Raw genomic sequence first — 25,652 nt, forward strand, 5'->3', positions numbered from 1 at the left:
CCCATTCACGTTAAAAATTCCAGTTTGGCGCGCAGCCATAAAAATAACAAAAATTTAACGCGCGTGAGAGGAGGGGAGGTGATTTTAGCATTAATGAAAGGAAATAGGGTATACAAATGGTATACTCCATAAATATATAAGATATGTATATGAGTAGGTTGCTTTTGATGTACAAAAAGAATAGAAAACATAAATGTACCGCAGGTTTTTAAGGCAATTCGATAGCATTTTTCTAGCTCCATGTTTAGTACAAAAGATGGAGTTCATCCAATTTTTAGTTTAGATAATGATAGAACTAAATATGTGGTCGCGAACGTACGCGAAATAAAATTGGCTTTATCTAGTAAAACGTACGATTTTCCATGCGCTTTTTTACTTTATCACCGCACATTCTCCCATAAATCACTTCATATTTATTTTACTTTGTTGGCTTTTAAGGGAGCCTTTGAGGAAAAAATTTCATCAAGAATCATCTTTCTTATAGAAAATAGTAAGGGAAAACGACTATAAAAATACCGGAAAACTGATCTTGTGCTTATTTTAATAGGTTTTCAGATCAAAGTTAATGAAATTATTTGCTAATTGGTTAAGTTACCCTGACAAAAGGTATGGAAATATGTTTTTATTGACTTTTAAGCTTTTTTCTTCGGTTGACATTTCCACGGCATTGCCTATATAGCAAATATGTAGTTACCATGTAAAACATTATCATTTTATTTTATTTTATATTTCATTAACATTATTTTTTTAGGGCTGAAAGTCCTAGCTAGCTAGTAATAGTCAATCAAATATGAAAATCGGGGGATTTGGTTTTCGAACATGGACAGAGAAACATTAAGTCAATGTACATCAGTGGATAATAAAAAAAAATCCATTAAAATTATTAAGCTTGGGGGGTCTTTTTTTTATAAATAAAGATAAGAAATTTGCTTATCGAACTAATGGAAAATGTAGCAGGTCACACTGGTTGTAAAACGTCCACACTGCTAGGCATTTGTAACTGTGAGTAAAATAAATTCCGTTTTGCACTTCATTTATATTAGTTTATACTGATGCCTAGAGTTTCCAGTCCAGTCTCACATGCGCCGGGTTAACAAAAAGTGATTGAAAATGAGGTAAATGACGTTTAATAAAAATAAGTAAAGCGAGAAGTAAAGTAAGTACTCTCTCCTGCGACGAAAAAATGAGTCGTAATTTTGAATGAATGATTATGTCTTCAAGGTATATTGGGCAGATGGGGTGGATTTCACCTTGCATGCGTTCCACTTTCTGGGCCTTGTTGGCTGTTGTCCATACCCTTTCTATAAACTTTCTTCCATGGTATATTGGGCAAATGGGGTGGATTTTAGGTTGCATGCGTTTGCATTTTCTGGGCCGTGTTGCCTGTTGTCCACACCCTCTTTTTCCTTCCGTTTTAGCAATTTGTGACCAGTTGAACACCTATTTTTTGTTTACGTTTACACCGCTGTATTGTTGCATTATTGCACTTATAAAATTTTGTGACAGGAACGCGGCTGACAGAGCGGCTTGGCATTTAAAAACTATAGAGCTGGCAAAGCGATCGACATCTCACTGCAATTAGAATCCGCCATCGGCCATTTAGTAATTCTTTCGAGCCGCTACGCTCACTTGTCATTGTCGGTGAGAGTCTTTTGATCACCTGGTAATTCTCTCGCTAACACAGACACACATGCAGGCGCACAGGTAAATCACGCACACCATCAGCAGTCAATAGAAGCAGCAGCAGCGGCCATTTGAACAAAAAATTCTGTGGGCCGCATCGCGAGGTGTTAACTTACTCTAATCACGGTCCGGCTTCGGCTTCTTGGTGGCTTTTATTGCTCTTACATTGGTGGTCGTGTGGCCGCGCTTAGACACGTCAACAGAATCGCCGAGGGGCGTGGAGAGAGCCAAGCGCTGAGAACTGGTACAAAGATGCGTGTTAGCCACATTCGCAGCGGCCGCATCTGCCGGGTGGCCCTGTGCCTGCTGGTCATCTTACCGCTGCTCTACCTCTTGGCCAACTGGAGCGACCACCACAAGCGCGTTGAGGAGGCCTATCATTCCCGTTTCGGCGGCCCAAAGTTCAGTCACCAACGGCTGGAGGGACGGCCCCGCGAAGTACCCAAGCTAGTCGAAGGTAAGCAAACATAACTCCCGCCCCCGCCACCGGTGGTGGCACTGTTTGAACAACTGGTGCCCCATATCCATTTCGAGTATCATTCTAGTATGCACATGCACTTATGTATATTTTTGCAGGGCTTGGTAACTTCGAGCCGAAAGATCTGAAGCCACGTAGCGGACCCGGGGAGAACGGGGAGGCCCATAGCCTGTCGCCGGACAAAAAGAACGTTGCGGATGACTCCGAGATGGAGTATGGGATGAACATCGCCTGCTCCAATGATATTTCCATGCATCGGTCAGTGCGCGACACGCGCCTCGAAGAGTGCAAGCACTGGGACTACCCATACGACCTGCCACGTACCAGCGTCATTATCGTCTTCCACAACGAAGGCTTCTCGGTGCTGATGCGCACTGTCCACTCGGTGATTGACCGCTCGCCCAAGCACATGCTTCACGAGATTATCCTCGTGGACGACTACTCGGACAAGGAGGATCTGCGCAGCCACCTGGACGAGTACTCGAAGCAGTTCAATGGCCTGGTTAAAATCATACGCAATAAGGAGCGCGAGGGCCTCATCCGGACGCGATCCCGTGGAGCCATGGAGGCGACAGGTGAGGTTATTGTGTTCCTCGATGCCCACTGCGAGGTGAACCTCAACTGGCTTCCACCGCTGCTGGCGCCCATCTACCGTGACCGCACCGTGATGACTGTGCCTATCATCGACGGCATCGACCACAAGAACTTCGAGTACCGGCCCGTTTACGGGACGGACAACCACTTCCGCGGCATCTTCGAGTGGGGCATGCTGTACAAGGAGAACGAGGTGCCTCGCCGCGAGCAGCGACGACGAGCTCACAACTCGGAGCCGTACCGAAGTCCGACGCATGCCGGTGGGCTGTTTGCCATTAACCGCGAGTACTTCCTGGAGCTGGGCGCCTACGATCCCGGCCTGCTGGTGTGGGGTGGCGAGAACTTTGAGCTTAGCTTTAAGATCTGGCAGTGCGGTGGCAGCATCGAGTGGGTGCCGTGCTCGCGCGTCGGCCACGTCTATCGTGGCTTCATGCCATACAACTTCGGTAAGCTGGCCAGCAAGAAGAAGGGACCGCTGATCACTATCAACTACAAACGTGTGATTGAGACGTGGTTCGACGATACGCACAAGGAGTACTTCTATACGCGCGAGCCGCTGGCTCGCTACCTGGACATGGGCGACATCACCGAGCAGTTGGCTCTGAAGAAGCGCCTCGGCTGCAAATCCTTCCAGTGGTTCATGGACCACATCGCCTACGACGTCTATGACAAGTTCCCCGGCCTGCCGGCCAACCTCCACTGGGGCGAGCTGCGCTCGGTGGCCTCAGACGGCTGCCTTGACTCCATGGGACACCAGCCGCCGGCCATCATGGGCCTCACCTACTGCCACGGAGGCGGCAACAATCAGCTCGTGCGCTTGAACGCCGCCGGCCAATTGGGCGTCGGTGAGCGCTGCGTCGAAGCGGATCGCCAAGGCATTAAGCTGGCCGTCTGCCGTCTGGGTACCGTCGACGGACCCTGGCAATACAACGACCACACCAAGCATCTCATGCACCGCGTCCACAAGAAGTGCATGGCCCTGCACCCCACCACGCAGCAACTCACGCTGGGCCACTGCGATGTTAACGACAGCTATCAGCAATGGTGGTTTAAGGAGATACGTCCGCGCTGGTAAGACGACAGTCCCACGGAGAAGCTTGAGGAGGAGGAGCAGAGGAAGGCGTACGAAAATGGAGGAGTACGCAACGGAGGAGAGAATGCAAAATCTCAATAGGGTTTCACCAAGGCCGTGCGCGTGAGAGCCGTCGAGGGGGAAGGGACGAGCCAGATTTTAGACAAAAGCAATTTAGTGAAAATGAGAAATGGAATTGTTGTTGGTTTTTTAGCGCATATACATACAGATATACACACAGAGACAGACATTTTTGAAACGCACTGTTATGGCAGGAGGCACATGACGTAGGCATCCTGTTGGCAGGGGGCCCCGGGCTCGACCAAGGCATCAAATGCCATGGGATATTAGGGAGACGCACTTTAAGACACATTTCAATGATATTACTTGTACACGAAATTTGGAAAACGATATTCATGATTTCAAATCAAATTGTGATGGGAAGGGGGGAGGGGGGAGTAGGGCAGTGGTGTAGTCCCGGATAACATTGTGTGTTGCCTGGAAATTGTACAAGATATTCTTCGAGCATTGTAATTCATATATAACCATGTTTAAAATCCGTCTTATAAATAATGTTATTCGTGAAACATTCAATATTCATAGTCAGTTATGATAGGAATAGGGATAGCCATCCCAATGCCAAGTATTGTTTAGGATCTTCAAGATCACCTTTATGACTAAATGTTAGAATAGCAATATTCAAAATTTAGATTCGAAATTTACGAAATGATACAAAAGTACGATACATGAATAATGAGGAATGAGGCAGTGAAAGTGAGGCTATTCCGAAAGAAATGAAAAAGCTTGCCAGGATATTTTAGATACGAGTATATCAATCGAGAAATCTCAATATTTGTCATTGCCATTTTCAATCAATCAATCAACAACAACAATCAGGACCCAGGGCCTCTATGCTATAGGGATGGCCATGCCCATGTCCCCCCTGTCATGCTTTACTAGTGCGCCTGAGTGAGAGTGAGAGTGAGAGAGTGCGATAGATGGAGATGAAAGCGAGGGAGATGGCGATTGAGGGAGGAAGTCGTTGTGCAATAGAGATTCGAGATAGAATGTGACAGCGGGTCGCAGATTTTTTTGTTTGCCTATGATTGCCAACCCTGCACACAAAAAAAAAAACAAAAATCGATGTAAATGTGCTTAGTTGTATATGCTTTACTATTACTGTAATTCTGATTCAGTTACTTATATGAGTACTACTTTCCAAGTTTCGATGATGATGATGCTATCACATTCCAGTCCAGGCGTCCAGTCCGGTATCCAATCAAGTCCCCAGCTACGGAACCACCAGAGAGAAAGAGAAAGCTTTCATTCAACCATCGTTTTTTTCGTTCTCTGTTATACTCTTTGTACTAAGCAATCGTAGTCGTAATCCGTAAATCCGAATCCGATCAACCTATCGACTGGCCAACATCTAACGGTACTGCTTATAGTGTACGATTTTTTAAAACAATATTTTACATTGAAATGTAACTCTAGAGCTATCGAATAAGTCTGAATAATAGCATAGAAATAAACACGTTTTTAAAGACTTTATCCTGTAAAGCCCATATATAGCATTATTTTTTTCCTATCTATGCCAAATGTAAGATATGTGTGTAACGTTCCCCCCAGTCGCCCTCATCCAAAGCGCTGAGGGGAGAGGAATCATATCTGCAACAGAGAATCTCTTCTGAACGAAAGACACAGGCGAGCGCTCAAAGCTCTCATTCTAAATTAGTCGTTCATTTCAAGCTGGACTGAGGAATGAATGCATTCATGCAGATCTGCAAACTATAATTTGTAATCATATGTACAGATATTCCAAATGAACCGTCGGTTAGGCAGAGTGCTGCCGGGGGTATTATGGGATCCACAAGTGGATCTTAATTTAAGAAAATGATTCAGAACTGATACTTTAATCAACTCAACAATATCGATTGGCAATTGCTGGCCGAAATGATTGGAAATGCTGATGGTGGAGCATGGCCATGGCCCCTCCAGAAGGTGCTCGAGTTACCAAGTTCCTGGGAAGACCACTGCAGATAAAGTTCTGGGAAAATTGTTCGTAGAGGAGGAGCCAGTGGTTGGGCCATGACGTTGCGATACATTTCCATCGCTCATCAAAACAGAACAATTCTCCGGGTGTTTGTTGTTTACGGATGATGACTGATGGGTCTTCCGATGGGTCTGGTCTGTTATCATCTGGCTAAACACGAGCCTATACCCCATACACCATAGAGACACGGTCGGGGGGGAGGGCGGAGTGAAACCCTTGATTAGATCTGAACGCAATAACACCAAAATTGTTCCATTTAATTGAGTGAAGTGGGCCTGGTTCTGGGGACGTGTTATCAGTATTATTGCTACCCTTCCACCGGGGAACGCCATTCTGTCTTCGACGAGGGAACCTGAGGTACTCTCTGACTCTGCGGATCTGCTGGCAAGGTATCCCCACGTCGGATGAGCAACCGCTTCGCTGTGGCTGGGATTAGACATTGTTGTCAGTTGCTCCACTCGAAATTGGCAAATGGGCGATAAGGAGACTTTGACGCTGCCGATGCCGATGCCACCGGCACAGCCGCCACAGCCGGAGCCGGAGTCGGAGCCGGAAGCGGGGCAGGGTGTGTCACGCCAAAGCGAATCAAATCAAAGACCTCTCCACTTAGTCGGAGGGCCCTAGTATAAATAGTAAACGCAGCCAGACCTTGGCTATCATTCCGCGACTTCCATTCGCCGAAACAACTGGAGTAGTCACGTTTTTTTTTTATCTTCAAGACCAATCCGATTCGGTTCGATTCCCCAATCCCTCATCATGTGCAAGCTGAGTCTGAGTCTGTGTTTGCTGATAGCCCTCTTCGGCTGCCTTGCGGCCGCCAGTCCCGCCCGCCAGCTGCCTTTGGACAGTAGCACCCTGCGCGAGATCACCGTGGTAAAGAACGTGCGCTTGTTTGCCGCGCAGCACCCGGGGCTGAAGATCCAGCGTCTAGCAAAGCAGCCGGCCACAGCCCGCGGTGGTGTCGAGTCCGTGCGCTACACTCTCGGCGCCCGCGTAACCAGTCAGTACCTTCTCCCTCCACGCACCCCAAAAGCAGGCTGCGATCGAGGTTAACAATTGCATACTTTCAGGCGACAGCTTGGTGGCCCAGGGTGCCGATGTGTTCAGCTATCCGGCTGCCCAGGATGTGAGCGTGCAATTGACGTACCCGGAGGAAGGCGCTGGAGCGATCGTCACTTACGTGGAGCTGATCTGCACCCAGGACAACAGCGAGGGCAACGCCTACGTGGTGGCGGGAGGCATCGGACAGCGGTTCATCTCGATCATTCTCGAGGCCAGCCAGACCCGGAACTTCTCGTACCAGGCCCAGTACTATGGCCAAAAGTAGGATTCCCTGCTGTTGCTGCCCTACCGCTGTTTGTACAGATGTGTCGCACAGACCATGTCGCATGATCCAATATAAATATACGTACCCATAAATGTTGAAAGTGAAGCGAGTAACCGGTCATTGAATACCAGGCGGCGGGATCATATTTCATCCATCCACCATCGAGGGGTATTCGCTAATCTTCAGTAATTTGAAATTGTTTTCGTCGCTGCTCACGCGCCTTCCACTTGAAGTAGATGTCAGCCTTCGTAACCGTAAATCTGAGCCAGCCACTCACCTGAATCTGGATCTGGATCTGATTTGTAGTTTCGATTTGATTGGCGCCCCGAACTCCTGCAGATCTTGGTGGAACTACATTTATATGCCTCCCCGTTTCGACGGGAGTTCCGTGTTGCGTCACGAGTTGTGGATGACTTGCGGCTCTTTCTTCTTTGAACAGAAAGTATCCACTTCTCCCAATCGATCGAGTCGATAGTGCTCTGGACAGGGCCAGGGCCGGGGACGGGGACGGGGACGGGGACGGGGCGGCGCTCGACTCATTTTGCGTAGACGAACAACTTGACTTTGTATATTGGTTTATTTGTTCATTTGATTGTTTGTCATTATGCATATCAAGGTTAAGATTGCCACGAGTCAGCGAATAAGCAAATAAACACCCCTCCACGATGGGGGAGACAAAATTAATCATCGCACTATGCACGATGAGAGATGGCGCTTCCCGAGAGTGATCTTTTTCATGCAGAACTCTCTGTTCGGAGTACTAGCTGTCGAGAGTATCCTCTGTTGATCCCTGTAACTTGGAGAGCTGGTTGGAGAGCATCCAAATCCAAGGGGGAGTGAATCACTTGCCTAAAATTGTCACACTCGCCTCACGCCTCAAGCAATCGGTAATTTGACGGCAGCATGTTCCGATGGAATCCGATTGGAGGCGTTACGATCCGTTGCGATGCGATATGCCGATTAGGCCCTCGAAAGCTGGATGCCCTATTTATAGAAATTGTGCAAGGAGCAATACGAACAATTATGGCCAATTATGGGTTGGGAGCAGCGAAGCCGAAGAGCCGTAGCCAATTCTAGGGCTTATCGTTCGAATTGTCGAACCTTATCTGCGTGGCTGACCGCCGATAAGGACGGGCGTATAAAACAAGCGGCCCGCAGCTAAGGCACACCCAAACCCCGTAAAGAAACAGAAGGCAATAGAGCACCGCCACTACTGGAACCTTCCGCAGATTCCCATTTTTTTTGTTCTTCAAACTTTATTCTGTGAAATTTTTGGACTGTGATGTCGCTGCCTGTTATCCTGATGCTGTGCGTGGTGACTGCGACGGTGCTGGGACAGCCGCATGCCCGAGCCAGTGACTTCTACTACTCGGACATCTCTCCGGTCACAGACGACAAGCGCTTCACCCACCTCTATCCGGAGGTGGAGCTCTCAGAGATGAACAAGGTGAAGCACTCCAAGGGTAATATAGTTTTCACCTGCGGGGAACGCATCTCAGGTGAGTTTCGAACGAATTGGAGTCGATTCATGATCGATTCGGATCGAACTAAATACTCAACTAAATTCCCGTAGGCGATCGCCTGGTGGTGAACCACTACGACGACGAGAGCTTCGCCACCGCCGTTGACATCGAGGTACTGATGCGCTATCCCGCAGAGTCGAGCACGGGCGTGACCCTCACCTGCATCGAGATCTATGTAGACACGACGGCCAGCGATGCCGGCGGCTATCTGACCAGAGGTGGCATTGGCGAGACCATTGCTGAGATACTCCTCACCTCCAACGGGACGCGCAGCTTCGTCTACGAAACGTTCATCTATGGATACTAGAGCGCGGGGTCCGAGGAGCAGAACTCCCTTCAGATCAGTATACAAAGCAACAATAAAAGTTTCGCTTGGAACCCAACTGTGATCGTCCTGCTGCAGCCCAATTTGCAGTAGTATTATTAGCTTTAGATCCTTAAATTAAAGAAGAAAGTCGAACCCAACATTTTGGAAACCTATCAAACCTGTTTCGCTAATCAAACCCTGTGCCAAAACCGAAATACAACCCAGCCAGGGCATGGGTAAGGGGTAGCTTATCAAGCAGAAAGATTTCTTTTTACAGTCCGGGTTTCTCCCTGTCGCCGACCAACTGCGTCATCTTCGTTCAAGCTAATTGAAAGGCCTCAACGCCGCACCCCATGTGATCTAATAGATAAGAGTCGGCGCCGCCCCACATTTCACATGCAACGATGAGTCGGGATCCGGGATCGGAGTCGGAATCCGAATTTTGATTGGAATGATCCAGAATTCTCTTTCTCCAGAAAAATTGACCAGGCGTCATTGTTGCACCACACACTAAACAGATCTGTGCGCTAGCAAAATTATGTGCACATATCTAGACTGCAGATCTTTTCTGTAGAGGGACACATGACTCGACAAAAAGATACCTGTGATCTCTATGAACTCTTCGAACTTTTTGTCTGTGTAATGTCAGGATTGAGAGGAATACCAGGGACAATAAATAATGATTATGCTTTGTTCTTGTAGCCGAAAAAATCATCCACCTAAAAGGATAACAGATAAGTTGTATATTTGAGCAAAGAATATATTAAATAAAATAAACATAAATACGAGCAAAACTTGTAAATCATTTGCTCTTACTTGGATACTACGCGACCCTTCCGCCACGCGCTAACTCATTCTCTCTCCCTGTCTCTCTATCCCACACTCTGCCACATGGAGTTTTCACGCTCTGTCATGGTTCCTGATATACTCGTATGTATACTTTGTGGATTCGGAAACGCATCCTTCTGATCAAGAATTGGATATACATCTGAACTCCATGAGCACCGGGTATAATTATGAATAATAAACGTGAAAAAAGACTCACACAGTCTCCATGCCAGCTAATATTTCTCACAATCTTATCATTCAATTCTTGAGTTTCAAACTAATAATATCTTTCTATTTTTATATGTGTCCACTTTGAGAATAAGTTCTTATTACCATGCACATCACTTTGTTTACTCGCATATTCGCTGAATCGGAGGCTGGTGATAAGCCATGACTTGAGACAAAGAATAATATAATATATTTTAAGGTTGTGATTATTGAAACAAAGCTCTCAGTTCTGTGCCGGCTACGACTTCCAACGCAACATGATACGGAAGCAGCTTGGACTTTTACTGACGGCTCTCATGACGCTCTCCGCTGGAGCCTATCCCAAGCTAGAGATATCGCTTTCAGGTACATCAAACCCTTTGCTATATCCCCTCCCTTGTGTCACCGGACTAATCCCGCCACTGACTTCCACTTAAGTAGAGGGGCAGCCGTGCCCTAGTCGTCCCGGATACCCCGAGAGCCGCTGCATGGGCATCAAGAACTGTTCCAATGTGGAGCTGTATATTAAATCCGGCAACATGACGCTGTACGATGTGGTGGGGTGTGGATTTGGTGTTTATATGGAGCTCGTCTGCTGCCCCAACAAACCACCCAACCTCCAGACCGTGTCCTTGACTACGGATTCGTGGGTGACCCCTTCCAGATACACCTAGTTCATGGCCAACTACAGTTTCTTTCGTCTACAGAAGCCCCGCTGGTGTTGGTCCAATGGTCCCAGAGTCAGAGCCAAAGCACAAACGGAAGCCGGAACGCGAGCCCTATCGCCATGTGGTCTCCCTACAGTACCTGAACGCATTGACTTTTGACTCGTACATCTTGCGCTGTACGGGCGTCCTTCTCAAGGAGAACTTTGCTCTCACCTCAGCCGCATGCGCTGGCTCCTTTATAGCTGAGCCGAACCATGTACGACTGGGTTTATCAGAGCCCTTCAAGGACGTTCTGGAGATCGATGTGAGCTCCAAATAGATTCCTTATGGGAACAGCACTTAGTTTTTAATGAATTAAATCGGAAGGGACAGTCTGAGCTTCTTCACATAAAACTATTTCCCTTGACATTCGCAGAACATAACGTACCACAACAACGACCTCGTGCTGATCCACATGAGCCATGGCTATACCAGGGAGTTCATTGCCGAGGTCTGCAAGCAGGTGGACGTGGAAAACCGACTCAAATTAATCGCCGTGGGTTTCTCCCAGAAGAACGGTGAGTGACTTTATTGCAGTCCTCCCGCTTGGGGCCTAATGCAACCCGCTTTCTCTGTCAATTGAACAGAAGAGAACTGCTCGTGGTTCGAGAGGGAGGTGACTAACGTCACGTTCGACTCCTGCGATCGTGTGAGCATCAACCGTCCGGTCAGAGGCATCGACAATATCAACCACTTCTGCGTGAACCCCACAACGGCCAGCCCTCGATCTCCACCTGGATCCTGCGTGGAATGCTTGCGCGGCAGTGCCAGCATCCTATACGTGATCCGCCCCGACGGCAGCGATTGCGTGGCCGGCATTGCCACACCCACCAGCAAGTCCTGCACTATCACTACGCATCCGCTCTACTACACCAGCCTTCTCAGTCCGATCAACAGCAGATTCCTTAACGACGCGCTGTCCGGCAGCGGCAGCAGGACCTAGACAGAATCAACTAGAGATTGGTGGAATACACTATGTTTTAAGACTCAATCTTTGTGTGTTCGCGTTTTCCCTCCCAACGTAATACAGATCCCTCTGCGATCAGTGTTGGGCTTTCTAGGACAAATACGACATATGGCCTCTAATTTCAGGGGTTTCTCCCATTCCCCACAAATCTCAGCCAGCTTCCGATGGGCAGAATCAATCATGCTATGGCAGCTTCCTCTCCATCTGAATCGCCATCTCCGCACCTCGCATCTCTCTCTCTGGGTGCTCGGAGCTCGCCGTTCGCCGGACCAGTTGGGGGAGAGCAGCGCCAGCTGTCAGTTGATCGCCAGCCGTGCATTCGTTCGGTCAGTGCCTCCATCAGATCGCCGAACGTCAACAGCAGCGCCAGCAACAAAAAGAATAATAAGAGCACCAAGAACAACAACAGCAATAGGAAAAAATCCCCAACATTTGAGTAAACAACAATCGAATGAGAAATGTTACGCCGAGGGAAATCTGGCATAATTGTAGCTATGCTGATCTTGGCCAGCCTCTGCCTGGGTCGCTGCGAAGCCTACTTTAGCTTGGAGAGTGCGTAGCCTCTTGATTATCGATCATCAATCGAACGATACACATTTAAATAACTATCTTGCTTAAAGTATTTGCGGCATCGACCAATTACATTCTGTGTTATATTCTCTATTAAATACCGATGGATATTTTGCAGTTGGCGATCCCTGTCCCACCGTGGGCTACCGCAGCCGTTGCCAGGCGGCAGAGGAGTGCGGTACGATAGCATCGCACATCCAGGTCGGACGCCTGACGCCCCAAACGATTGAGGGATGTGGATTCACCAGTCACGGCGAGAAGATATGCTGCCCACTCGAGAATGCCCAAGGCATGGAGGTGCTGCGCATCGATCCAAATGAATCCCCAGCGACATCCACAACCACAACGACCACCAGCTCAACAACAACAACAACAACAACGACAACCACAACAACAACAACCACTACAACCACACCGATTCCGTGGTTGAATATTTTCCAAACGGATCGCGATTACCTCCTGCAGTCGATAAAACCCACCCGACGTCCGACGCGGAACAGCTTTGTTTATCCGGACACCACGGAGGGGGCAGAATGCAGGGCCCCACTGTATGAGGGCGAGTGCCGGGTCGTCTCCGCCTGCCCCAGCGTGGAGCCGCTCCTGTCGCAAGGTCGACTGCGCGACGAGGACTTCATGACATGTCGTGACGGAGCCCGGGAGGAGATCATCTGCTGCCCCCTCAATCTTCCCCTGCAGCCACGAGGCCAGGTCAAGACCGGTCCCCGCCTGGGTGTCCCCTTGCCCACGCGAGCCCCGGTCCCTCAAGAGGTGGATCCTCAGGAGGCGGCCGCCATTGCCACGGCAGACGACCTGCTGCCCCACTACCGCCACCTGGGGGCCCTAGCCCATCCTAATGCCGCCTTCGACGGACATCTGCATCACTGCTCCGCCATTGTCCTGACACCGCAGTTTCTCCTGAGTGCCGCTGGCTGCAAGCGGCCCAGCCATGTTGTTTTCGGAGTAGCAGACATGCGGGACGTCGACGTGGACGAGGACTACCTGGTGGACATTGTGGTGAGCCCCTTGCCCTTGAGGCCACCTCTCTCTTTCTCTGTCTGACCCTCTTTCTGTCTCTTTCGCTGTGAAGCGTTTGGCACAGTTCCGGAGGGATCTGGCGCTGATGCGGCTGCAGGAGCCCCTGCGTCTGGGGAGCGAGGCGTCTGCGAACGTCCGTGTGGCACCCATCTGCAGCCAGTTCGAGCTGACGCGTCTCCAGGTTAGTGGTCGCCTGGTGGCCGTCGGCTGGGGCAAGGGGGAAGACGCCGATTGCCCTATGTACGAGATTACCATGCGGCTGCGTCCCACCTGGGCATGCGCCGACCTTCCCAACTACGGCAGCGTTCAGGAGCTGCCCAGCTCGCACCTGTGCGTGGAGCCCCAGCAGCCGGAGACGGACCTGAAACCCTTCTCCAACGCCAGTTCCTGCGCACCATGCCCGGGCACCGTGGGCAGCGTGCTACACCTTGTGCGGCCCAACGCCAGCCGCTGTGTCCTGGGCATCGCCACGCCCACGGGCGTCGATTGCGAGGCCCACGTCATGTACTACACGAACCTCCTCAGCCCCCAATTCACGCTCTTCGTGGAGCAGCAGCAGCGGCAGCAGCAGTAGTCGAAATCGTAGTCCCACAATCCAACTCGTAGTTACTTAAGTTTAGTTAGTATAAGCTGTTTTATTTGTTTATGCCAGTGTTTTAGCGATATGTAGAGAAAGAGAGCGGGTCCAGTGCGACCCACACACTAGTACCAGTATGACCCCCCCCCCCCTAATTAAGGCAGCATCAAAATAAGACGACAAAAAGAATTTAAAGCATCAGAGATCAATATACACATACTCGGTCGGATGTAAGGAAATACGGAAATATAGCTCTATGTTCTCCAATTTCATTGAAGTGTTTTTCAGATTATGCTAACATCGTTCTACAGTGCGCCAATGTGCACACACACCTTTCATTCACCTCAGTGTGCACACACCATAAAAATCTGAGCTCATCGGCTGTTTCAGCGCAGTGGAAATACCGCGTACTATACTGCCTTACTATAGTGCCTTCCTCCTCTCTGTAATCTTTGGCACATGTTGTGTGTCATGATTCATGCATAAATTAAGTACATGTATGTACAGTCAAGATTCCGCTTAATGAAATCCCCTAGAATCGAATCGAATCGAATCGAATCTCCTCCAGGCTGTGCATTTCCCCAGACCAAAACCCATGCCCATGGCCACCGCTGGATCTGAGTCACAGTTGGGTTTCGTTTACTCTTTAATTACATCTCTCGCTCTGGCTCTGGTTCTGGCTCTAGTGCTTTGGTGCTGTTTGGTTAAGCTCGATTCTGCGAAGAGCTGGCACCTAAAACCGGTCCGGTCCGCCGCTCAGTGGGAGAGGAGGTCCAGAGGCACGAGCTTGCTTTGGGGCTCTGCGGCGTTGCGGCTTTGCCGCTGGTACTCATATCAGCTGCCCGTCCGGTCAGTCCGGTCCAGCCCCCGGCCCGGCTTCGGTTCTTGGTCAGGTCTGGTCTGGTCTGGGGTTTAGCTTTAGTTGCTCAGGCGATGCGTTACCGATCGGTAGCCTTCCATACGTTTCGCTCCGTCTCCAACGAGAGCCTCGTTTCGTTCCGTTTTGTTCCGTTCCGTTCCGTTTGGCGATAGCCACCGGTTTTCAACTTTGTTGATCGTCTCTTATTTTATTTTTATTTCGTATTATTTTTTTTTTATTTTTTTGCTGTGCTGCGCTTTGTTTGTGTTTTTCTCTTCAATTGAGTTTTGTGCCCGATTGCTTTATTCAAAGTGCCCCCGGTCGTCCCGCCAGCCGCACTCACAAACAGCAAGCTGTGTGTGCTAGCACTTATTTCGTTATCAAATACCGAAAAAGGTCGTGTCAAAGGTGCGTCTGATAAGGCTCAAGTGGACTCGAATCAAGGGGATGCACCGGAGAGAGAGAGGGGAGAGAGCCAATTGCATGTTCTAAAACATTTACCATGATGTTCGTGTGTGATGTTAACAAAGGGAAGCCGGAAACCGAAAACTGTGAAACCCTTTTCCATAGAAAGTTGTTGTGTTTCGGAGCGATCGCATCACCAGTCCATAGACCAAAAGAGAGCAAGGAAAGGGATACAATTCATACTATCAATATCATTATCAATCTCAACTAGGCTTTTCGATGCTTCGAATTATACAAAAGATTAACAACATCTGGCAAGAGTCTGACAAAATTCCAGCAATATTTCATCTGCTGGAGAGACAGATCGGCTACTCTTTAAGTATCTCGCCCTGCCCGGTTGGTTGCTTCTGACATAGGTGCTCCGTTATCAGTGGCAGGTTGGTTGCCCCCTTTGGGGGTGCGCCAAAATGAATTTAGTGTTTGATATCAGACATACGAAAAAACACCGAAAACATGCCGTGTCTTTGTCGGTGGTGAAATGTCAGATTAACAGCGCCGCAAACGGAATGCCCGGAGTGAATCAGTGAATCAGTGAAATTCGTCTACCGTTGTGAAATTCCCGAAACTATCTCTGAAATGGGTTTTCACATGTTTTCCCCCACTTCTGTTGTAGTATAATTCCCATGTGGGTCAAAGCCAGGTTCATTATACTCGTAATCAGCTGTAAGACGATCTCTCAATGCTGTGCCCTGAACAAAAGCACACATTTATCTGGGGTGGACTCCCCCCACCTCTCCACTTGTCCCGCAGCAGATTTGCATTCCCATTTTCTATATACTTTTGAATGCTTTCAGGAACTACAGAGATATAAGATTACGGTGTCATCCAGATGTCTAGACGTCAGGTCGGCCTGCTGTTAGCGGTCCTTTTCCTGCTCGATAGCTGTGGTCTAAACACAGCAAGCGAGGGTATGTGCCTGCCACATTCCTTATTTTGTGGCACACACTCTACTGTTGCTCCTCCTCGTTGCAGAAGGCGAAGAATGCATGGTGAAGGAGAACTTGCCGGGCATCTGCCGCCCCTCGTCCGCTTGCGAGCCCTTCGTCGACGGGTACATCAAGTCGGGCATCCTCTCCATCAACGATGTCCCCAGCTGCGGCCTCGGACCGCGCGAGGAGATTATATGCTGCCCCACGAAGCCCTGCTGCCCCAATGAGTAAGCCAAGCTGCCTCCTGAGTGTTTCGTGTTTCCAAGTGTCGTCCTGTTTTGTGCCCCGTCTGAGTTGTGTGCCAAGTGGATGTTGCATGCCTCGCTTCCAACTCTGCTTCCATCGATAGACCATCGACATCTTCGACTAACTCCACTAACCCCATCCCCAGCCCAAGCTCGAAAGGAACAGCAACAGCTCCTGCAACTCCTCCTGCTCCTGCACCGTCACCTGCACCCCAACCTGACACGATACCAGAACAGAGCCGGGAAAGTAGACTGGATCAGGGCGACAGCTTCTTCGACTTCAATCAGATCCTAAGCACGCCGCGGAGCGTGCCACAGCCCACAGGAAAGGGCGGCAGGACCCACGATGCTATTCGAATGCAGCCAGAGCCATTCCAGAGCATCGGTCAGTGGGGCGTTGCTCCTCCCTCTACGACGACTACGCCAAGATCTGTGCCCCCTTGGGGGTGGACTGATGGAACACCCAGAATAGTAAACAAGCCCCTGACGATCCCCGATCCAAGGCTTAGAGCACAGCAGCACCTGCAGCAGGGTAACCGGCGACCCGGCAATAATCTGATACACGTGGTCAACGAAAGGCTCCGTCAGCAGGGAATGACGATAGAGCCCGCCAGGGAGGTGGGGTCGCTGTCGCTCCTGACGCCGGTGACTCCGGTGACTCCGGTGCACCTGGTGACCCCAGTGACGCCGACGAAGAAGGTGCTGGTAGATCCCTTTGCTCCGTTTCGGTTCCAGGCGAAAGAACAAAAGGGATCGGATGCCTCGATGTTCCCGTTCCGGTTTGTCTGAGCTTGAGTAAATGGCATGGAGATCAGTTGGCCTCAGCCTGGGAGCATGCAGTCCTGGCATATCTCTTCTCAGCCATTTCAATCATCCATTTCCAATTTCCATTTTATGTTTGTAGAATTCCGGAGACAACGTCCACGGCCCGACCACCCGTCTCGGCCACCCCTATATCGCGTGTGGATGTGCCCACTGAGAGCAACGAGGGGCAGGAACGGCCATCGGTGGTGGCTTGCAGGAGGATTCAGAGCCGATACGGGGAGAACAGGCTGACGGTGCACATCCTTGAGGGGATTCCCGTTAATCCCGGCGTCTATCCTCATATGGTGGCTATCGCGTACAGCACCTTCGGTGGATCTCCGGAGTACCGTTGTGGCGGCTCCTTGATCTCGAGTCGGTTCGTCCTCACCGCTGCCCACTGTGTCAACAGCATGGAAAACACGCCCATATTCGTGCGCCTTGGCACTGTGAACATCGAGAGTCCTCCACCGCAATATAAGGACATAGGCTTGGTAAGGACCCCTGCCATCGGGCATCCTCCCGCTAACTCACACCCTCATATCGATGTTTTTTTTCGCAGAGAAATATTATCATCCATCCAAACTACGTTAGCAGCAGCAAGTACAACGACATCGCCCTCATGGAGCTGGCGGAGGAGGTTAACTTCGCCAACAACAGCAACATTTATCCGGCGTGCCTGCACACAGATCCCAAGGATCCGCCACTAAGCTCCAAGCTCTTTGTGGCCGGCTGGGGAACCATGAACTTGACCAGTAAGTAGTGCCCCGACAATGAATGGGAGAGAATGAACCAATTATCCACCAATTGTGGTGTTCAATACTCACTCGCCTCCTCATCACAGATCGCTCCAGGTCCAAGGTCCTCCTGCGCGCCCCACTCGACCTGGTGCCGCTGGACAAGTGCAATCAGTTGTTTTCCGAGCAGCCAAGCACCATCCGTGCCCTGAAGCAGGGTGTGATCGACTCGATGATGTGCGCGGCGGACCTCAAGGAGCTGAAGGCGGACGCCTGCGCTGGCGACTCCGGTGGCCCGCTCATCTTGGACATCAATGTGGAGGACGGCCTGTACTCCATAGTGGGCATAATTTCGGCTGGGTTTGGGTGTGCCACCAAGACGCCGGGCCTGTACACTCGAGTGGCCTCCTACTTGGACTTCATCGAGGGCATTGTCTGGCCGGACAAGGTTCTGGGAGCGGGGATATGAACCAATAAATTGAAGACCACGGAAGATGTTCGATTATTTTATATGTTCTTATCGCGGGCTCCATCCCTGGACGCCAAGTGTCAAACTCTCGCCGTCTCTGCCCTTTCCACTCATTCGTAAACAAAGACAGAGACAGAGTCAGAGCGAGAGAGGGAGAGAGAGAGAGAGAAAAAGTCAGAGAGCGTGACTGACAGGCCTGTCATTCGGAAGCATTTGCTCCCACAGCTGCTGCTGGCATTGCCAGGTGGCAGTCGAAAGCTTTGTCTGCATACTGAGCTTTGGGCTTTTCATTTGGTTGTGAACCGTTACAAAAATTCTGCCGGAATTATTGTCGATGCCCCCGCACCACACCGCTCCGCCCTACGCGCAAGAAACGAGCAGCGGGACCTTAAATGGCGCTGGTTGGGCGCTGGGCGCCTCAGTTGGTCGCGAGACCTGCGTTGCGTCGGTTGGTTCGCAGCCTGCCAGCCATCATCATTCTCCAGTGGAGTAGTCAGACCGACCCTCCGGTAGGCTATTGAGCGCTCACTTCAATTTCAGTCTTCACCCGATTTACTCCCGGTTCACACCGGATCGGTTACGGTTCGTTTACGAGTAGTAGTAGTTTTCGATTCGATTCGATTCGATTCGATTCGATTGAGCTGATTCCGGACATTTCATTTCCTTGAGTGCGTGCGTTATTTGTTTTTGTTTATTTTGTTTTTTTAAGTGTCCAATGCCATCGATATCCTGAACTCCCAAAAACCCTCAACGGCAACGGCAAGAAACTGTGTTTCCCTTTCAACCAGTTGGTAAATGTAAGTCGATCTGTGTGTCTCCCTTTGACCCCCTGTGTACCCCTGTGTGTACCCCCCATATGTTGTTCGATGATTAAACATTTGTTTATCGCTTTCCCGCCGCAGTTATTATTTCAATTGTGGGAAATTGATTCCGGCGGCACATCTGCTAAGGCCTCCCCCCACCACCCGTTGCTGATAATCAGCTCCAGAGAGTCCTGGTCTATGTCCGATCCGATCCTATCTAATTGAGCAGACCTAAGCACTCGCGGGGGCGATAAGCTCCGTTCGGTTGTAGGCACACAACAGGTGTACTACGTGTACAACCTTGTAATAATTAATGTGCCAGGCGCAGGGTATTCCAAGGAGGTGTCTCACAGCTCCACAGCTCCACAGCTCCAGCCATCCCGGCCAAGGAATTAGCGGGCGCGAAAGCCTGATAAATGCGACAGACAACGTAGTTGCCTTAGCCCTTAGTCTCCCCCCGGAATGAGCTGAATTACGCCCGCCTGGACTTAGGCGTCAATCGCTCCCTTAATCCCTGGCCTACACCTTAGCCCCCAAAAGCCAGCCATTTAAATTGATAACTTTGCAGACAGCCTGACAGTCAAGCAGTCATGCAGCCAGGGGAGACGTCTGAGAAGACGAGATCGTGCTGTCTGCTATCCGGTCTATCAGTGGCCATAGCTGGGAATTCAGTACAAACCCAGAACTATAGATCAAATTTAGTCATTTTATTCTCTTTGGCAGACTGCAAGCACCCTTGGCTGGATATTTGTGTTATTGGCATATTTGTGATGTCTGTTTTTGGGCGGAAAACAGAAATGTTAGCAGGAGCGGCAGTTTGATTCCTGAGGAATTTAATACGAGTGTAATTGTAGCTTTCATTTAATGGGAATTACTTCCATGATTACACCCACTTTCGGTAACGAATACGTTTCAGTCCATCGTTTTGTCATTAATTAAACATCGAATTTTGAAGGAGCTCCCTTGTCCAGTGTCCAGTGCCTGTTCCCACGATGGTCTCCCCTTATTTTCCATCCGTCATCCACCTTCATTCCGCGAGCGTTCAGCGGTGGTGTGTGGTGTGGCTGTTGTGTTGGCGTTTAGCAGAGTGGCTATAAATGTGACACTAAGTTAATAAATTTATGGCTAAAACACACCCAACTGCTGGAGCTTGTTGGCTGTTGTGCGGTGTTGCTAATTTCCCCTTGGCTGCTCTGTGACCCATCTCCCTCGTCCCATGGCCCCATTTCCCATGCCGTTTCCATTTCCATTTCCATCAGCCTGAATGATGGCGCGACTTTCGGAACGGACACCAGCGATAAGGAGAGGAGAATGGGAGGAATGGGAATGGGAGCTGTGGCATGAGTATTAATAATATTTTTATTGGCCGCTTATTTGCCTTTTGGGGTCTGGCTCTAATATATGTACATTCAAAATGTGACTAGGGATCCGCTGTGTGGTTTGGATTCGCGTTAATTAATAAACATGAGAGGAGGAGAGGGCAGGAGGATCGCCAGAAGAAAAAAGGAATGGAACCCATATCCCATATCCGTATTGGATCAAACAGGGGATATAACGCAGAGATGTCGAGCCAGCATCAGCTGCTGCATTTGCTGCTTGTGGCCGAAGTCTGTGACTGCCTTTACGACTGAGACTGAGGCTCATCAAAAGCGTTAAGAGAGGCCTGGGGGCATGCCACGATGGCACAACAATTTCCACTTTTATTTTCACAATTTTCGTTCGCTTCGGGGAAGAGTAAGGACACCGACTTTCCATCGCATCCCAGCCTATCGCATTCCTAGTAGCCTGCCCAGTTTTATTTTCCTTTATAGCCTCATTCCCAAGTTAACCTGTTTCCTTATTCCTTGATTCCACCTGAACATTTCCTCCTTTCAAGCGCGAAAATCAATGCTAGGAAACAAACTAAAGACCAGCGGAATATGGCTACCCTCTGGTCCTCTCCTCTGATTTCTGGCTGCTCGTTGGAGTTGATGTTTGATGTTGTTCCAAGGAATGCAGCAATAAAAATGCCGGAATAGCTATAGCTCTTCCGAGGGCAGGAGGGCCAAAAAAGAAGAAAAACTAAGCAGCTAATGGCGTTAGTTACTTAGCCAACTGATACGGAGGCTCCCTCCCTCTTCTTCTCATTCTTCTTGCTTTCTTGAACCCTGGCAATGCACATAAATTTACACACAAAAGTTCATTTTTGTGTTGAGCGTAAATCTCCTCACAAATCTCTCATTTCGCTCTGATTGGCCAGCAAGTGTGGGGGAAGTACGGAATGGAAAGTCGAAGTCTTGAATATCCTGTAAAAGGGAGCAAAAGCTACATCCGAAATTATACCATCTAAGATGTGCTTCCGATCTTAAGAACGGAGATGGAAATATCAAAGTCCTTCAAACAGAGATCACAAGTGCACCGAATATTTTGGGAGAGTTTTTTATGAGTTTAAATAAGAATAATTTTTCAAAGGTATCCTGAAACAGGATTCAGTCTTATTTATATTTTGTGTCAAATAAATTGTTGTAAATGTAACTGTTATTGTTATTGAAGCTAAAGATTATCTATTTAAATAATAAAAATCAGAAATAAGTGTGTATTTTATAATTTGTGTTATATAAACTAGATTTTTTACGATCTCTGGTTTTAAATACGACACTGACTTAATTACCAAAGGATCTCAGAGCTATCCGCATGCCATGCCTATTCTTTATAGGATCTGAATTGACTCTGTTATTCTAAGGGTACATAAGGGTATAAGAGTATATGCTGCATATAGGACACACAAACACAATGAGACAAGAACCAGGCACGAGGCACAACAAATGGCATACATAATACGAGGGGAATGTGTGTATGTGCTGTGTGTGTCAGGGCACGGGGTGTGGATGCGGATGTGGAGGTCGAGCTAGAGGTGGAGGTGGAGGGGCACCACTTAACTCTGATAAAGAATCAGCTGAACTCGGCAATGTGACGTTAGACATAATTTTTGCCTTATTTTCAGTTTTTCTTAGTCTTTTTTCGGTCCTCTTGTTTTGTGTTTGTGTTGCGCCGTTCGTGTTGCTCTTTCTGCTTCTGTCGCTGTCGCTGTTTCGGGTTGAAAGGTCGCTGACAAAGGAGCTGGGAAGTTGGAAATTTATGGTTTGGCCTTAAAGGAAATTTAATCGATTCCCCCCTGTCTTAGCACGTATGTGATGCCATTTGCCGCTCACCCAATTTCCATATGGCTCCTGGCTCCTGCCTCCTACCTCTTGCTACTCGTACCTATTCCTCGCTCCCACTCCACGTCCCGTGGACGACAATCATGTTGTTGTCTGCCTGTTGTTCCTGTTGTTACCAATTCCATTTCTCGAGCTTCGGGATGGGGTCCACAGCGGCGCGTGCCTTGGGCTGCATTCGGCAAGGGCTCCCGCCGAATCACACGCATCGTAAAAAATAGACCCTCCCTTTGCTCCTCTGTCGCACGCACCCATATCCTGCCGCTGCCTTTGCCGCTGCCGTATGGTCTTCCGTAATGACAAACAAGGGTACAATGGGGGCGGTGGGAGGCACACTCCGAAGCAATGTGTGGAGTGCGTGTAAAATGCGTAAATTATATTCAAGCTTTGTTGTCGTACTTGATATTTGAATGTCTGCTTCCAGGCCGCCTGTTGCTGTTGCTGCCATGGCCATTCCACCAGTGCGGCATGTAATTAAAAATGTTGTCACGCTCTGCTGCCACCAGCAGAGGCACACTGTGGCACACGCGGGGGCAATGCCAATGGCAATGGCAATGGCAGAAACGGGGGCACTTAACGTTTCCTTTGAGCTGGGGAGGAATCTCCTTGAATGTATGTTGCAAGACGCTTTCCTCTCGAAATACTCGCATTAAATTCATTAGCAGACACTGTCGGTAGGGGAATCCACCATTCCACACGGGATGCTGATTGCCCATAGGGGTGGACAAAGCCTACGCCGGGCGAAAGCTGATTGGTGCTTATCGGAATCCGGAATCATCCGGAATATCGATGGCAGGAAACAGATGCTTGTATACGTATCCCTGCCGAAAGCTGACTGCTGGCGATACTTTATGCCATTGAAATACCGTGGAAATCCCGTGGAAGCTCGTGGAAATCTCACATTAAACGAGTCCCATATAATGCTTGAAATTATAAAATTTGTTATGAAAGAAGCAACGTGCTTTACAGTGGAAATGGGGCACGTGGGCACACAAAATTGCAGTTGATGGCCCTAATGTTGCATAATAACTTGCCCCTTAATCATCTGGCTGCTTTGAATTGCTTTATTCTCATCTGCTTTTTTACAAAAAAGGACCTCTGAAGAGATGCGAGTGTCCCGTTTCTTTAAAGGGATTTCTCCTTCTCTCTTTTCCACCATTAATGACTCTCTCGCTTCTCTTTGGACTTTGAATTCAAATTTTAAGCTTGCATTTTCGTGGGGCATGTGCCCCACATTTAAATGTTCATCGTTTCCATCTTTCCATCTGTTGGGAGAAACCTTCTGTCCTTCGTTCTGGCCAAGTGTTGAGTGCTGGCCATCTTCGACGGAGGCGACGATGTCGGCGATGGCATTGGCGAACTTAAAACTTCAGCTAATAGCCCCGAAATTAGCGATGCAATTCAATTAGCTGCCGGCAGAGTGTGTCGCATCGGGGGTTTCAAAAGTTTCCTCCATTCCTCAACCCACTGCCGCTGCCACTCTCACTCCCACCTCTGTGGTGTTCGAAGGGTATCCCTTGGGTGTGTGTCGCATCGCAGCTGCCTTTCATCTGGTGGCTGCTGTCATCTGGCTGTCAATTAGCCAGGAACCTTGCCTCGATTTCAAGCCTTTTAAAATTGCCCGCCCGCAAATCGACAGAAGCTAGCCCCTTTCCTTTACTTGCGCCTCTTCCTCCTCCTGGTACAGTCTTTAAATGAACTCATTAAAGTTAATGAATAACGAGGAAAGACGAGACGGCACAATGGCAGGGTGGCATTTGATGGGCTTAGAGGAGAGGCCGCCTGACTTGACTATGACTTTCGGCTCAAATATAATCAAACTGCGGCCGGCCTGCTGCGCCCAGGGAATGCGCCCGCCCGGAAAATCAGACTCTGTTGCCGTTACCGGGACGAAGCGAAACGAACAAAGCCTTTGACAACCGTTTAGAAGAGGTTCTCCTATTCCCCGCCGCCATCCCAGGTGCTAGCAGGTGTAAGATTCGACCACAGGCTGGAAGAAGGCATCATTGCGGCAGAGGTTAAGGAAGCCGGAAAAGTTCAACCCACGCGCCGTCTGCTTTCAATGGCAGCGGCCTGAAGTTCATCAATAGTCGGGGCACGCCCCAGTAGCAGGGCTACGGAAATACGGCTATACGGCTATACGGCGCTACGACTACGGGAGGGCCAAAAGGGTTGTTCAATTATGCAGAGTGTGCCGTCAGCTATTTGGAAAGTGTTGGCCAAGTTGGATGTTGGTTGAGGCTCGACATTTGCTACCCTCGCCCAGAAAGACGGTGGGGGAGGGGGCCATTTATTCATTTGAAGGGGATTTATTATCAAGAAGCGACTTTTTAATCTCGGGAATTGTTCGCACCACAGTGTCTTGGATGGGCGGAGGGGGGTTGGGGGGGGGCATGGATGAAATGGAATTGCAGCAGCCACAAAGCGTGCGCTCTACCTTCCTCTTCCACTCCCACAGCATCACCTGTTGTATGGCCCGAAATGAAAAGTCAGAAAGTTCTCAGCCTCAGCTGCAAATCTTTTGTAAGCCAACATTCGCACATACAGTTTATGCAGAAAGTATTTTCCCCAGGACGCGTTAACAATGAATGAGATGGACCTTCCCTCCCCTGCTTTGAATTGTTCAAGGATTGAGAGCACTGCGAATCCGAATCTGAGTCAAGGTAGCGCCCACCACCCGCACAACCACCTACGAGGTCAACAGTGCGCCTCAGATCCACAGTGGGATCTTTTGGTGGCACGAAATCCTCTCGGAGGAGACGCTGCGGAACACAAGCCCCTTTTCGAGGGGCCGCCACATTGATGTGGTCACTGCTGGCGCTTCATCGGAGGAGTTGCCACCGTCAAAATCAATATGCCAGAGATCTAGAGGGAACAGTTAGGACACACTGAAGGAATCTCCTCCTTCTCCTCCTACTCCGCTTCGTCCGCCCGTGGGACTGGGACAATTTTAATTTAAAATGTTTGCACTAATTTGCAATTAGTGAAGTTTTCTCTCTTCTCTGCCACACAGCATGTCCCCTGTTCTTGCTGTTGCCTGTTCCTGTTATTGAATTTCATTTAAAAAAACGGAATAACGAAAAACGAATAAAAAGTTGCCCCGAAGTCCCATTAAGATTAATCATACGCACCGTTAAACATTTTGACAGACAACAAAAGTCGTTACTTGTAAAAAGGCGGCCGCTCGATTTGATTACGGTTCATGTGTACATATATAGA

General features: G+C 49.2%; 7 protein-coding genes across 13 annotated transcripts in view; all 7 read left to right on the forward strand.

Moving 5' to 3' along the window:
• Positions 1-1,391: 1,391 nt before the first annotated feature.
• LOC108163731 (N-acetylgalactosaminyltransferase 7) lies at positions 1,392-5,394 on the forward strand. Its single transcript, XM_017299191.2, has 3 exons — positions 1,392-1,641; positions 1,697-2,140; positions 2,260-5,394. The coding sequence occupies exons 2-3, from the start codon at positions 1,936-1,938 to the stop codon at positions 3,828-3,830; spliced, it is 1,776 nt and encodes a 591-aa protein (XP_017154680.1). The 5' UTR covers positions 1,392-1,641; positions 1,697-1,935; the 3' UTR covers positions 3,831-5,394.
• Positions 5,395-6,524: 1,130 nt separating this feature from the next.
• Positions 6,525-7,307, forward strand: LOC108165112. Its single transcript, XM_017301171.2, has 2 exons — positions 6,525-6,880; positions 6,951-7,307. The coding sequence occupies exons 1-2, from the start codon at positions 6,637-6,639 to the stop codon at positions 7,205-7,207; spliced, it is 501 nt and encodes a 166-aa protein (XP_017156660.1). The 5' UTR covers positions 6,525-6,636; the 3' UTR covers positions 7,208-7,307.
• Positions 7,308-8,370: 1,063 nt separating this feature from the next.
• Positions 8,371-9,210, forward strand: LOC108165113. Its single transcript, XM_017301172.2, has 2 exons — positions 8,371-8,706; positions 8,781-9,210. Exons 1-2 carry the CDS (start codon positions 8,490-8,492, stop codon positions 9,035-9,037), a joined length of 474 nt encoding a protein of 157 aa, XP_017156661.1. The 5' UTR covers positions 8,371-8,489; the 3' UTR covers positions 9,038-9,210.
• Positions 9,211-10,321: 1,111 nt separating this feature from the next.
• On the forward strand, positions 10,322-11,848 carry LOC108164744. 2 transcript variants are annotated; one of them, XM_017300640.2, is made up of 5 exons: positions 10,322-10,438; positions 10,511-10,718; positions 10,780-11,044; positions 11,156-11,297; positions 11,367-11,848. In XM_017300640.2, exons 1-5 carry the CDS (start codon positions 10,351-10,353, stop codon positions 11,720-11,722), a joined length of 1,059 nt encoding a protein of 352 aa, XP_017156129.1. In that variant the 5' UTR covers positions 10,322-10,350; the 3' UTR covers positions 11,723-11,848. The 2 variants fall into 2 exon arrangements, with proteins under 2 accessions (XP_017156129.1, XP_017156130.1); XM_017300641.2 differs by having other exon boundaries at positions 10,514-10,718.
• Positions 11,849-11,942: 94 nt separating this feature from the next.
• Positions 11,943-14,200, forward strand: LOC108164743. Of its 2 annotated transcripts, none has more exons than XM_017300639.2 (3): positions 11,943-12,298; positions 12,435-13,330; positions 13,404-14,200. In XM_017300639.2, exons 1-3 carry the CDS (start codon positions 12,205-12,207, stop codon positions 13,923-13,925), a joined length of 1,512 nt encoding a protein of 503 aa, XP_017156128.1. In that variant the 5' UTR covers positions 11,943-12,204; the 3' UTR covers positions 13,926-14,200. The 2 variants fall into 2 exon arrangements, with proteins under 2 accessions (XP_017156128.1, XP_033247012.1); XM_033391121.1 differs by having other exon boundaries at positions 12,205-12,365.
• A 653-nt stretch (positions 14,201-14,853) lies between these two features.
• On the forward strand, positions 14,854-18,457 carry LOC108164742 (serine protease persephone-like). Of its 2 annotated transcripts, XM_017300637.2 has the most exons (7): positions 14,854-15,195; positions 16,047-16,160; positions 16,225-16,408; positions 16,573-17,205; positions 17,331-17,721; positions 17,790-17,982; positions 18,072-18,457. In XM_017300637.2, exons 2-7 carry the CDS (start codon positions 16,082-16,084, stop codon positions 18,431-18,433), a joined length of 1,842 nt encoding a protein of 613 aa, XP_017156126.1. In that variant the 5' UTR covers positions 14,854-15,195; positions 16,047-16,081; the 3' UTR covers positions 18,434-18,457. The 2 variants fall into 2 exon arrangements, with proteins under 2 accessions (XP_017156126.1, XP_017156127.1); XM_017300638.2 differs by lacking the exon at positions 16,573-17,205 and having other exon boundaries at positions 14,867-15,195.
• A 95-nt stretch (positions 18,458-18,552) lies between these two features.
• LOC108164741 (filaggrin) overlaps positions 18,553-25,652 on the forward strand; it is a 31,635-nt gene continuing 24,535 nt past the window's right edge. The window contains exons 1-2 of one of the 4 annotated variants that reach the window (XM_033391098.1): positions 18,553-19,015; positions 19,143-19,230. The gene's annotated coding sequence lies outside the window, so the exon portion shown is untranslated. Of the gene's footprint in view, positions 19,231-25,652 lie in introns of all 4 variants that reach the window. The other 3 variants (XM_017300635.2, XM_017300634.2, XM_033391106.1) reach the window with 3 other exon arrangements.

Source organism: Drosophila miranda, chromosome XL (assembly GCF_003369915.1).
Source record: "Drosophila miranda strain MSH22 chromosome XL, D.miranda_PacBio2.1, whole genome shotgun sequence".
NCBI classification, from domain to species: Eukaryota; Metazoa; Arthropoda; class Insecta; order Diptera; family Drosophilidae; genus Drosophila; species Drosophila miranda.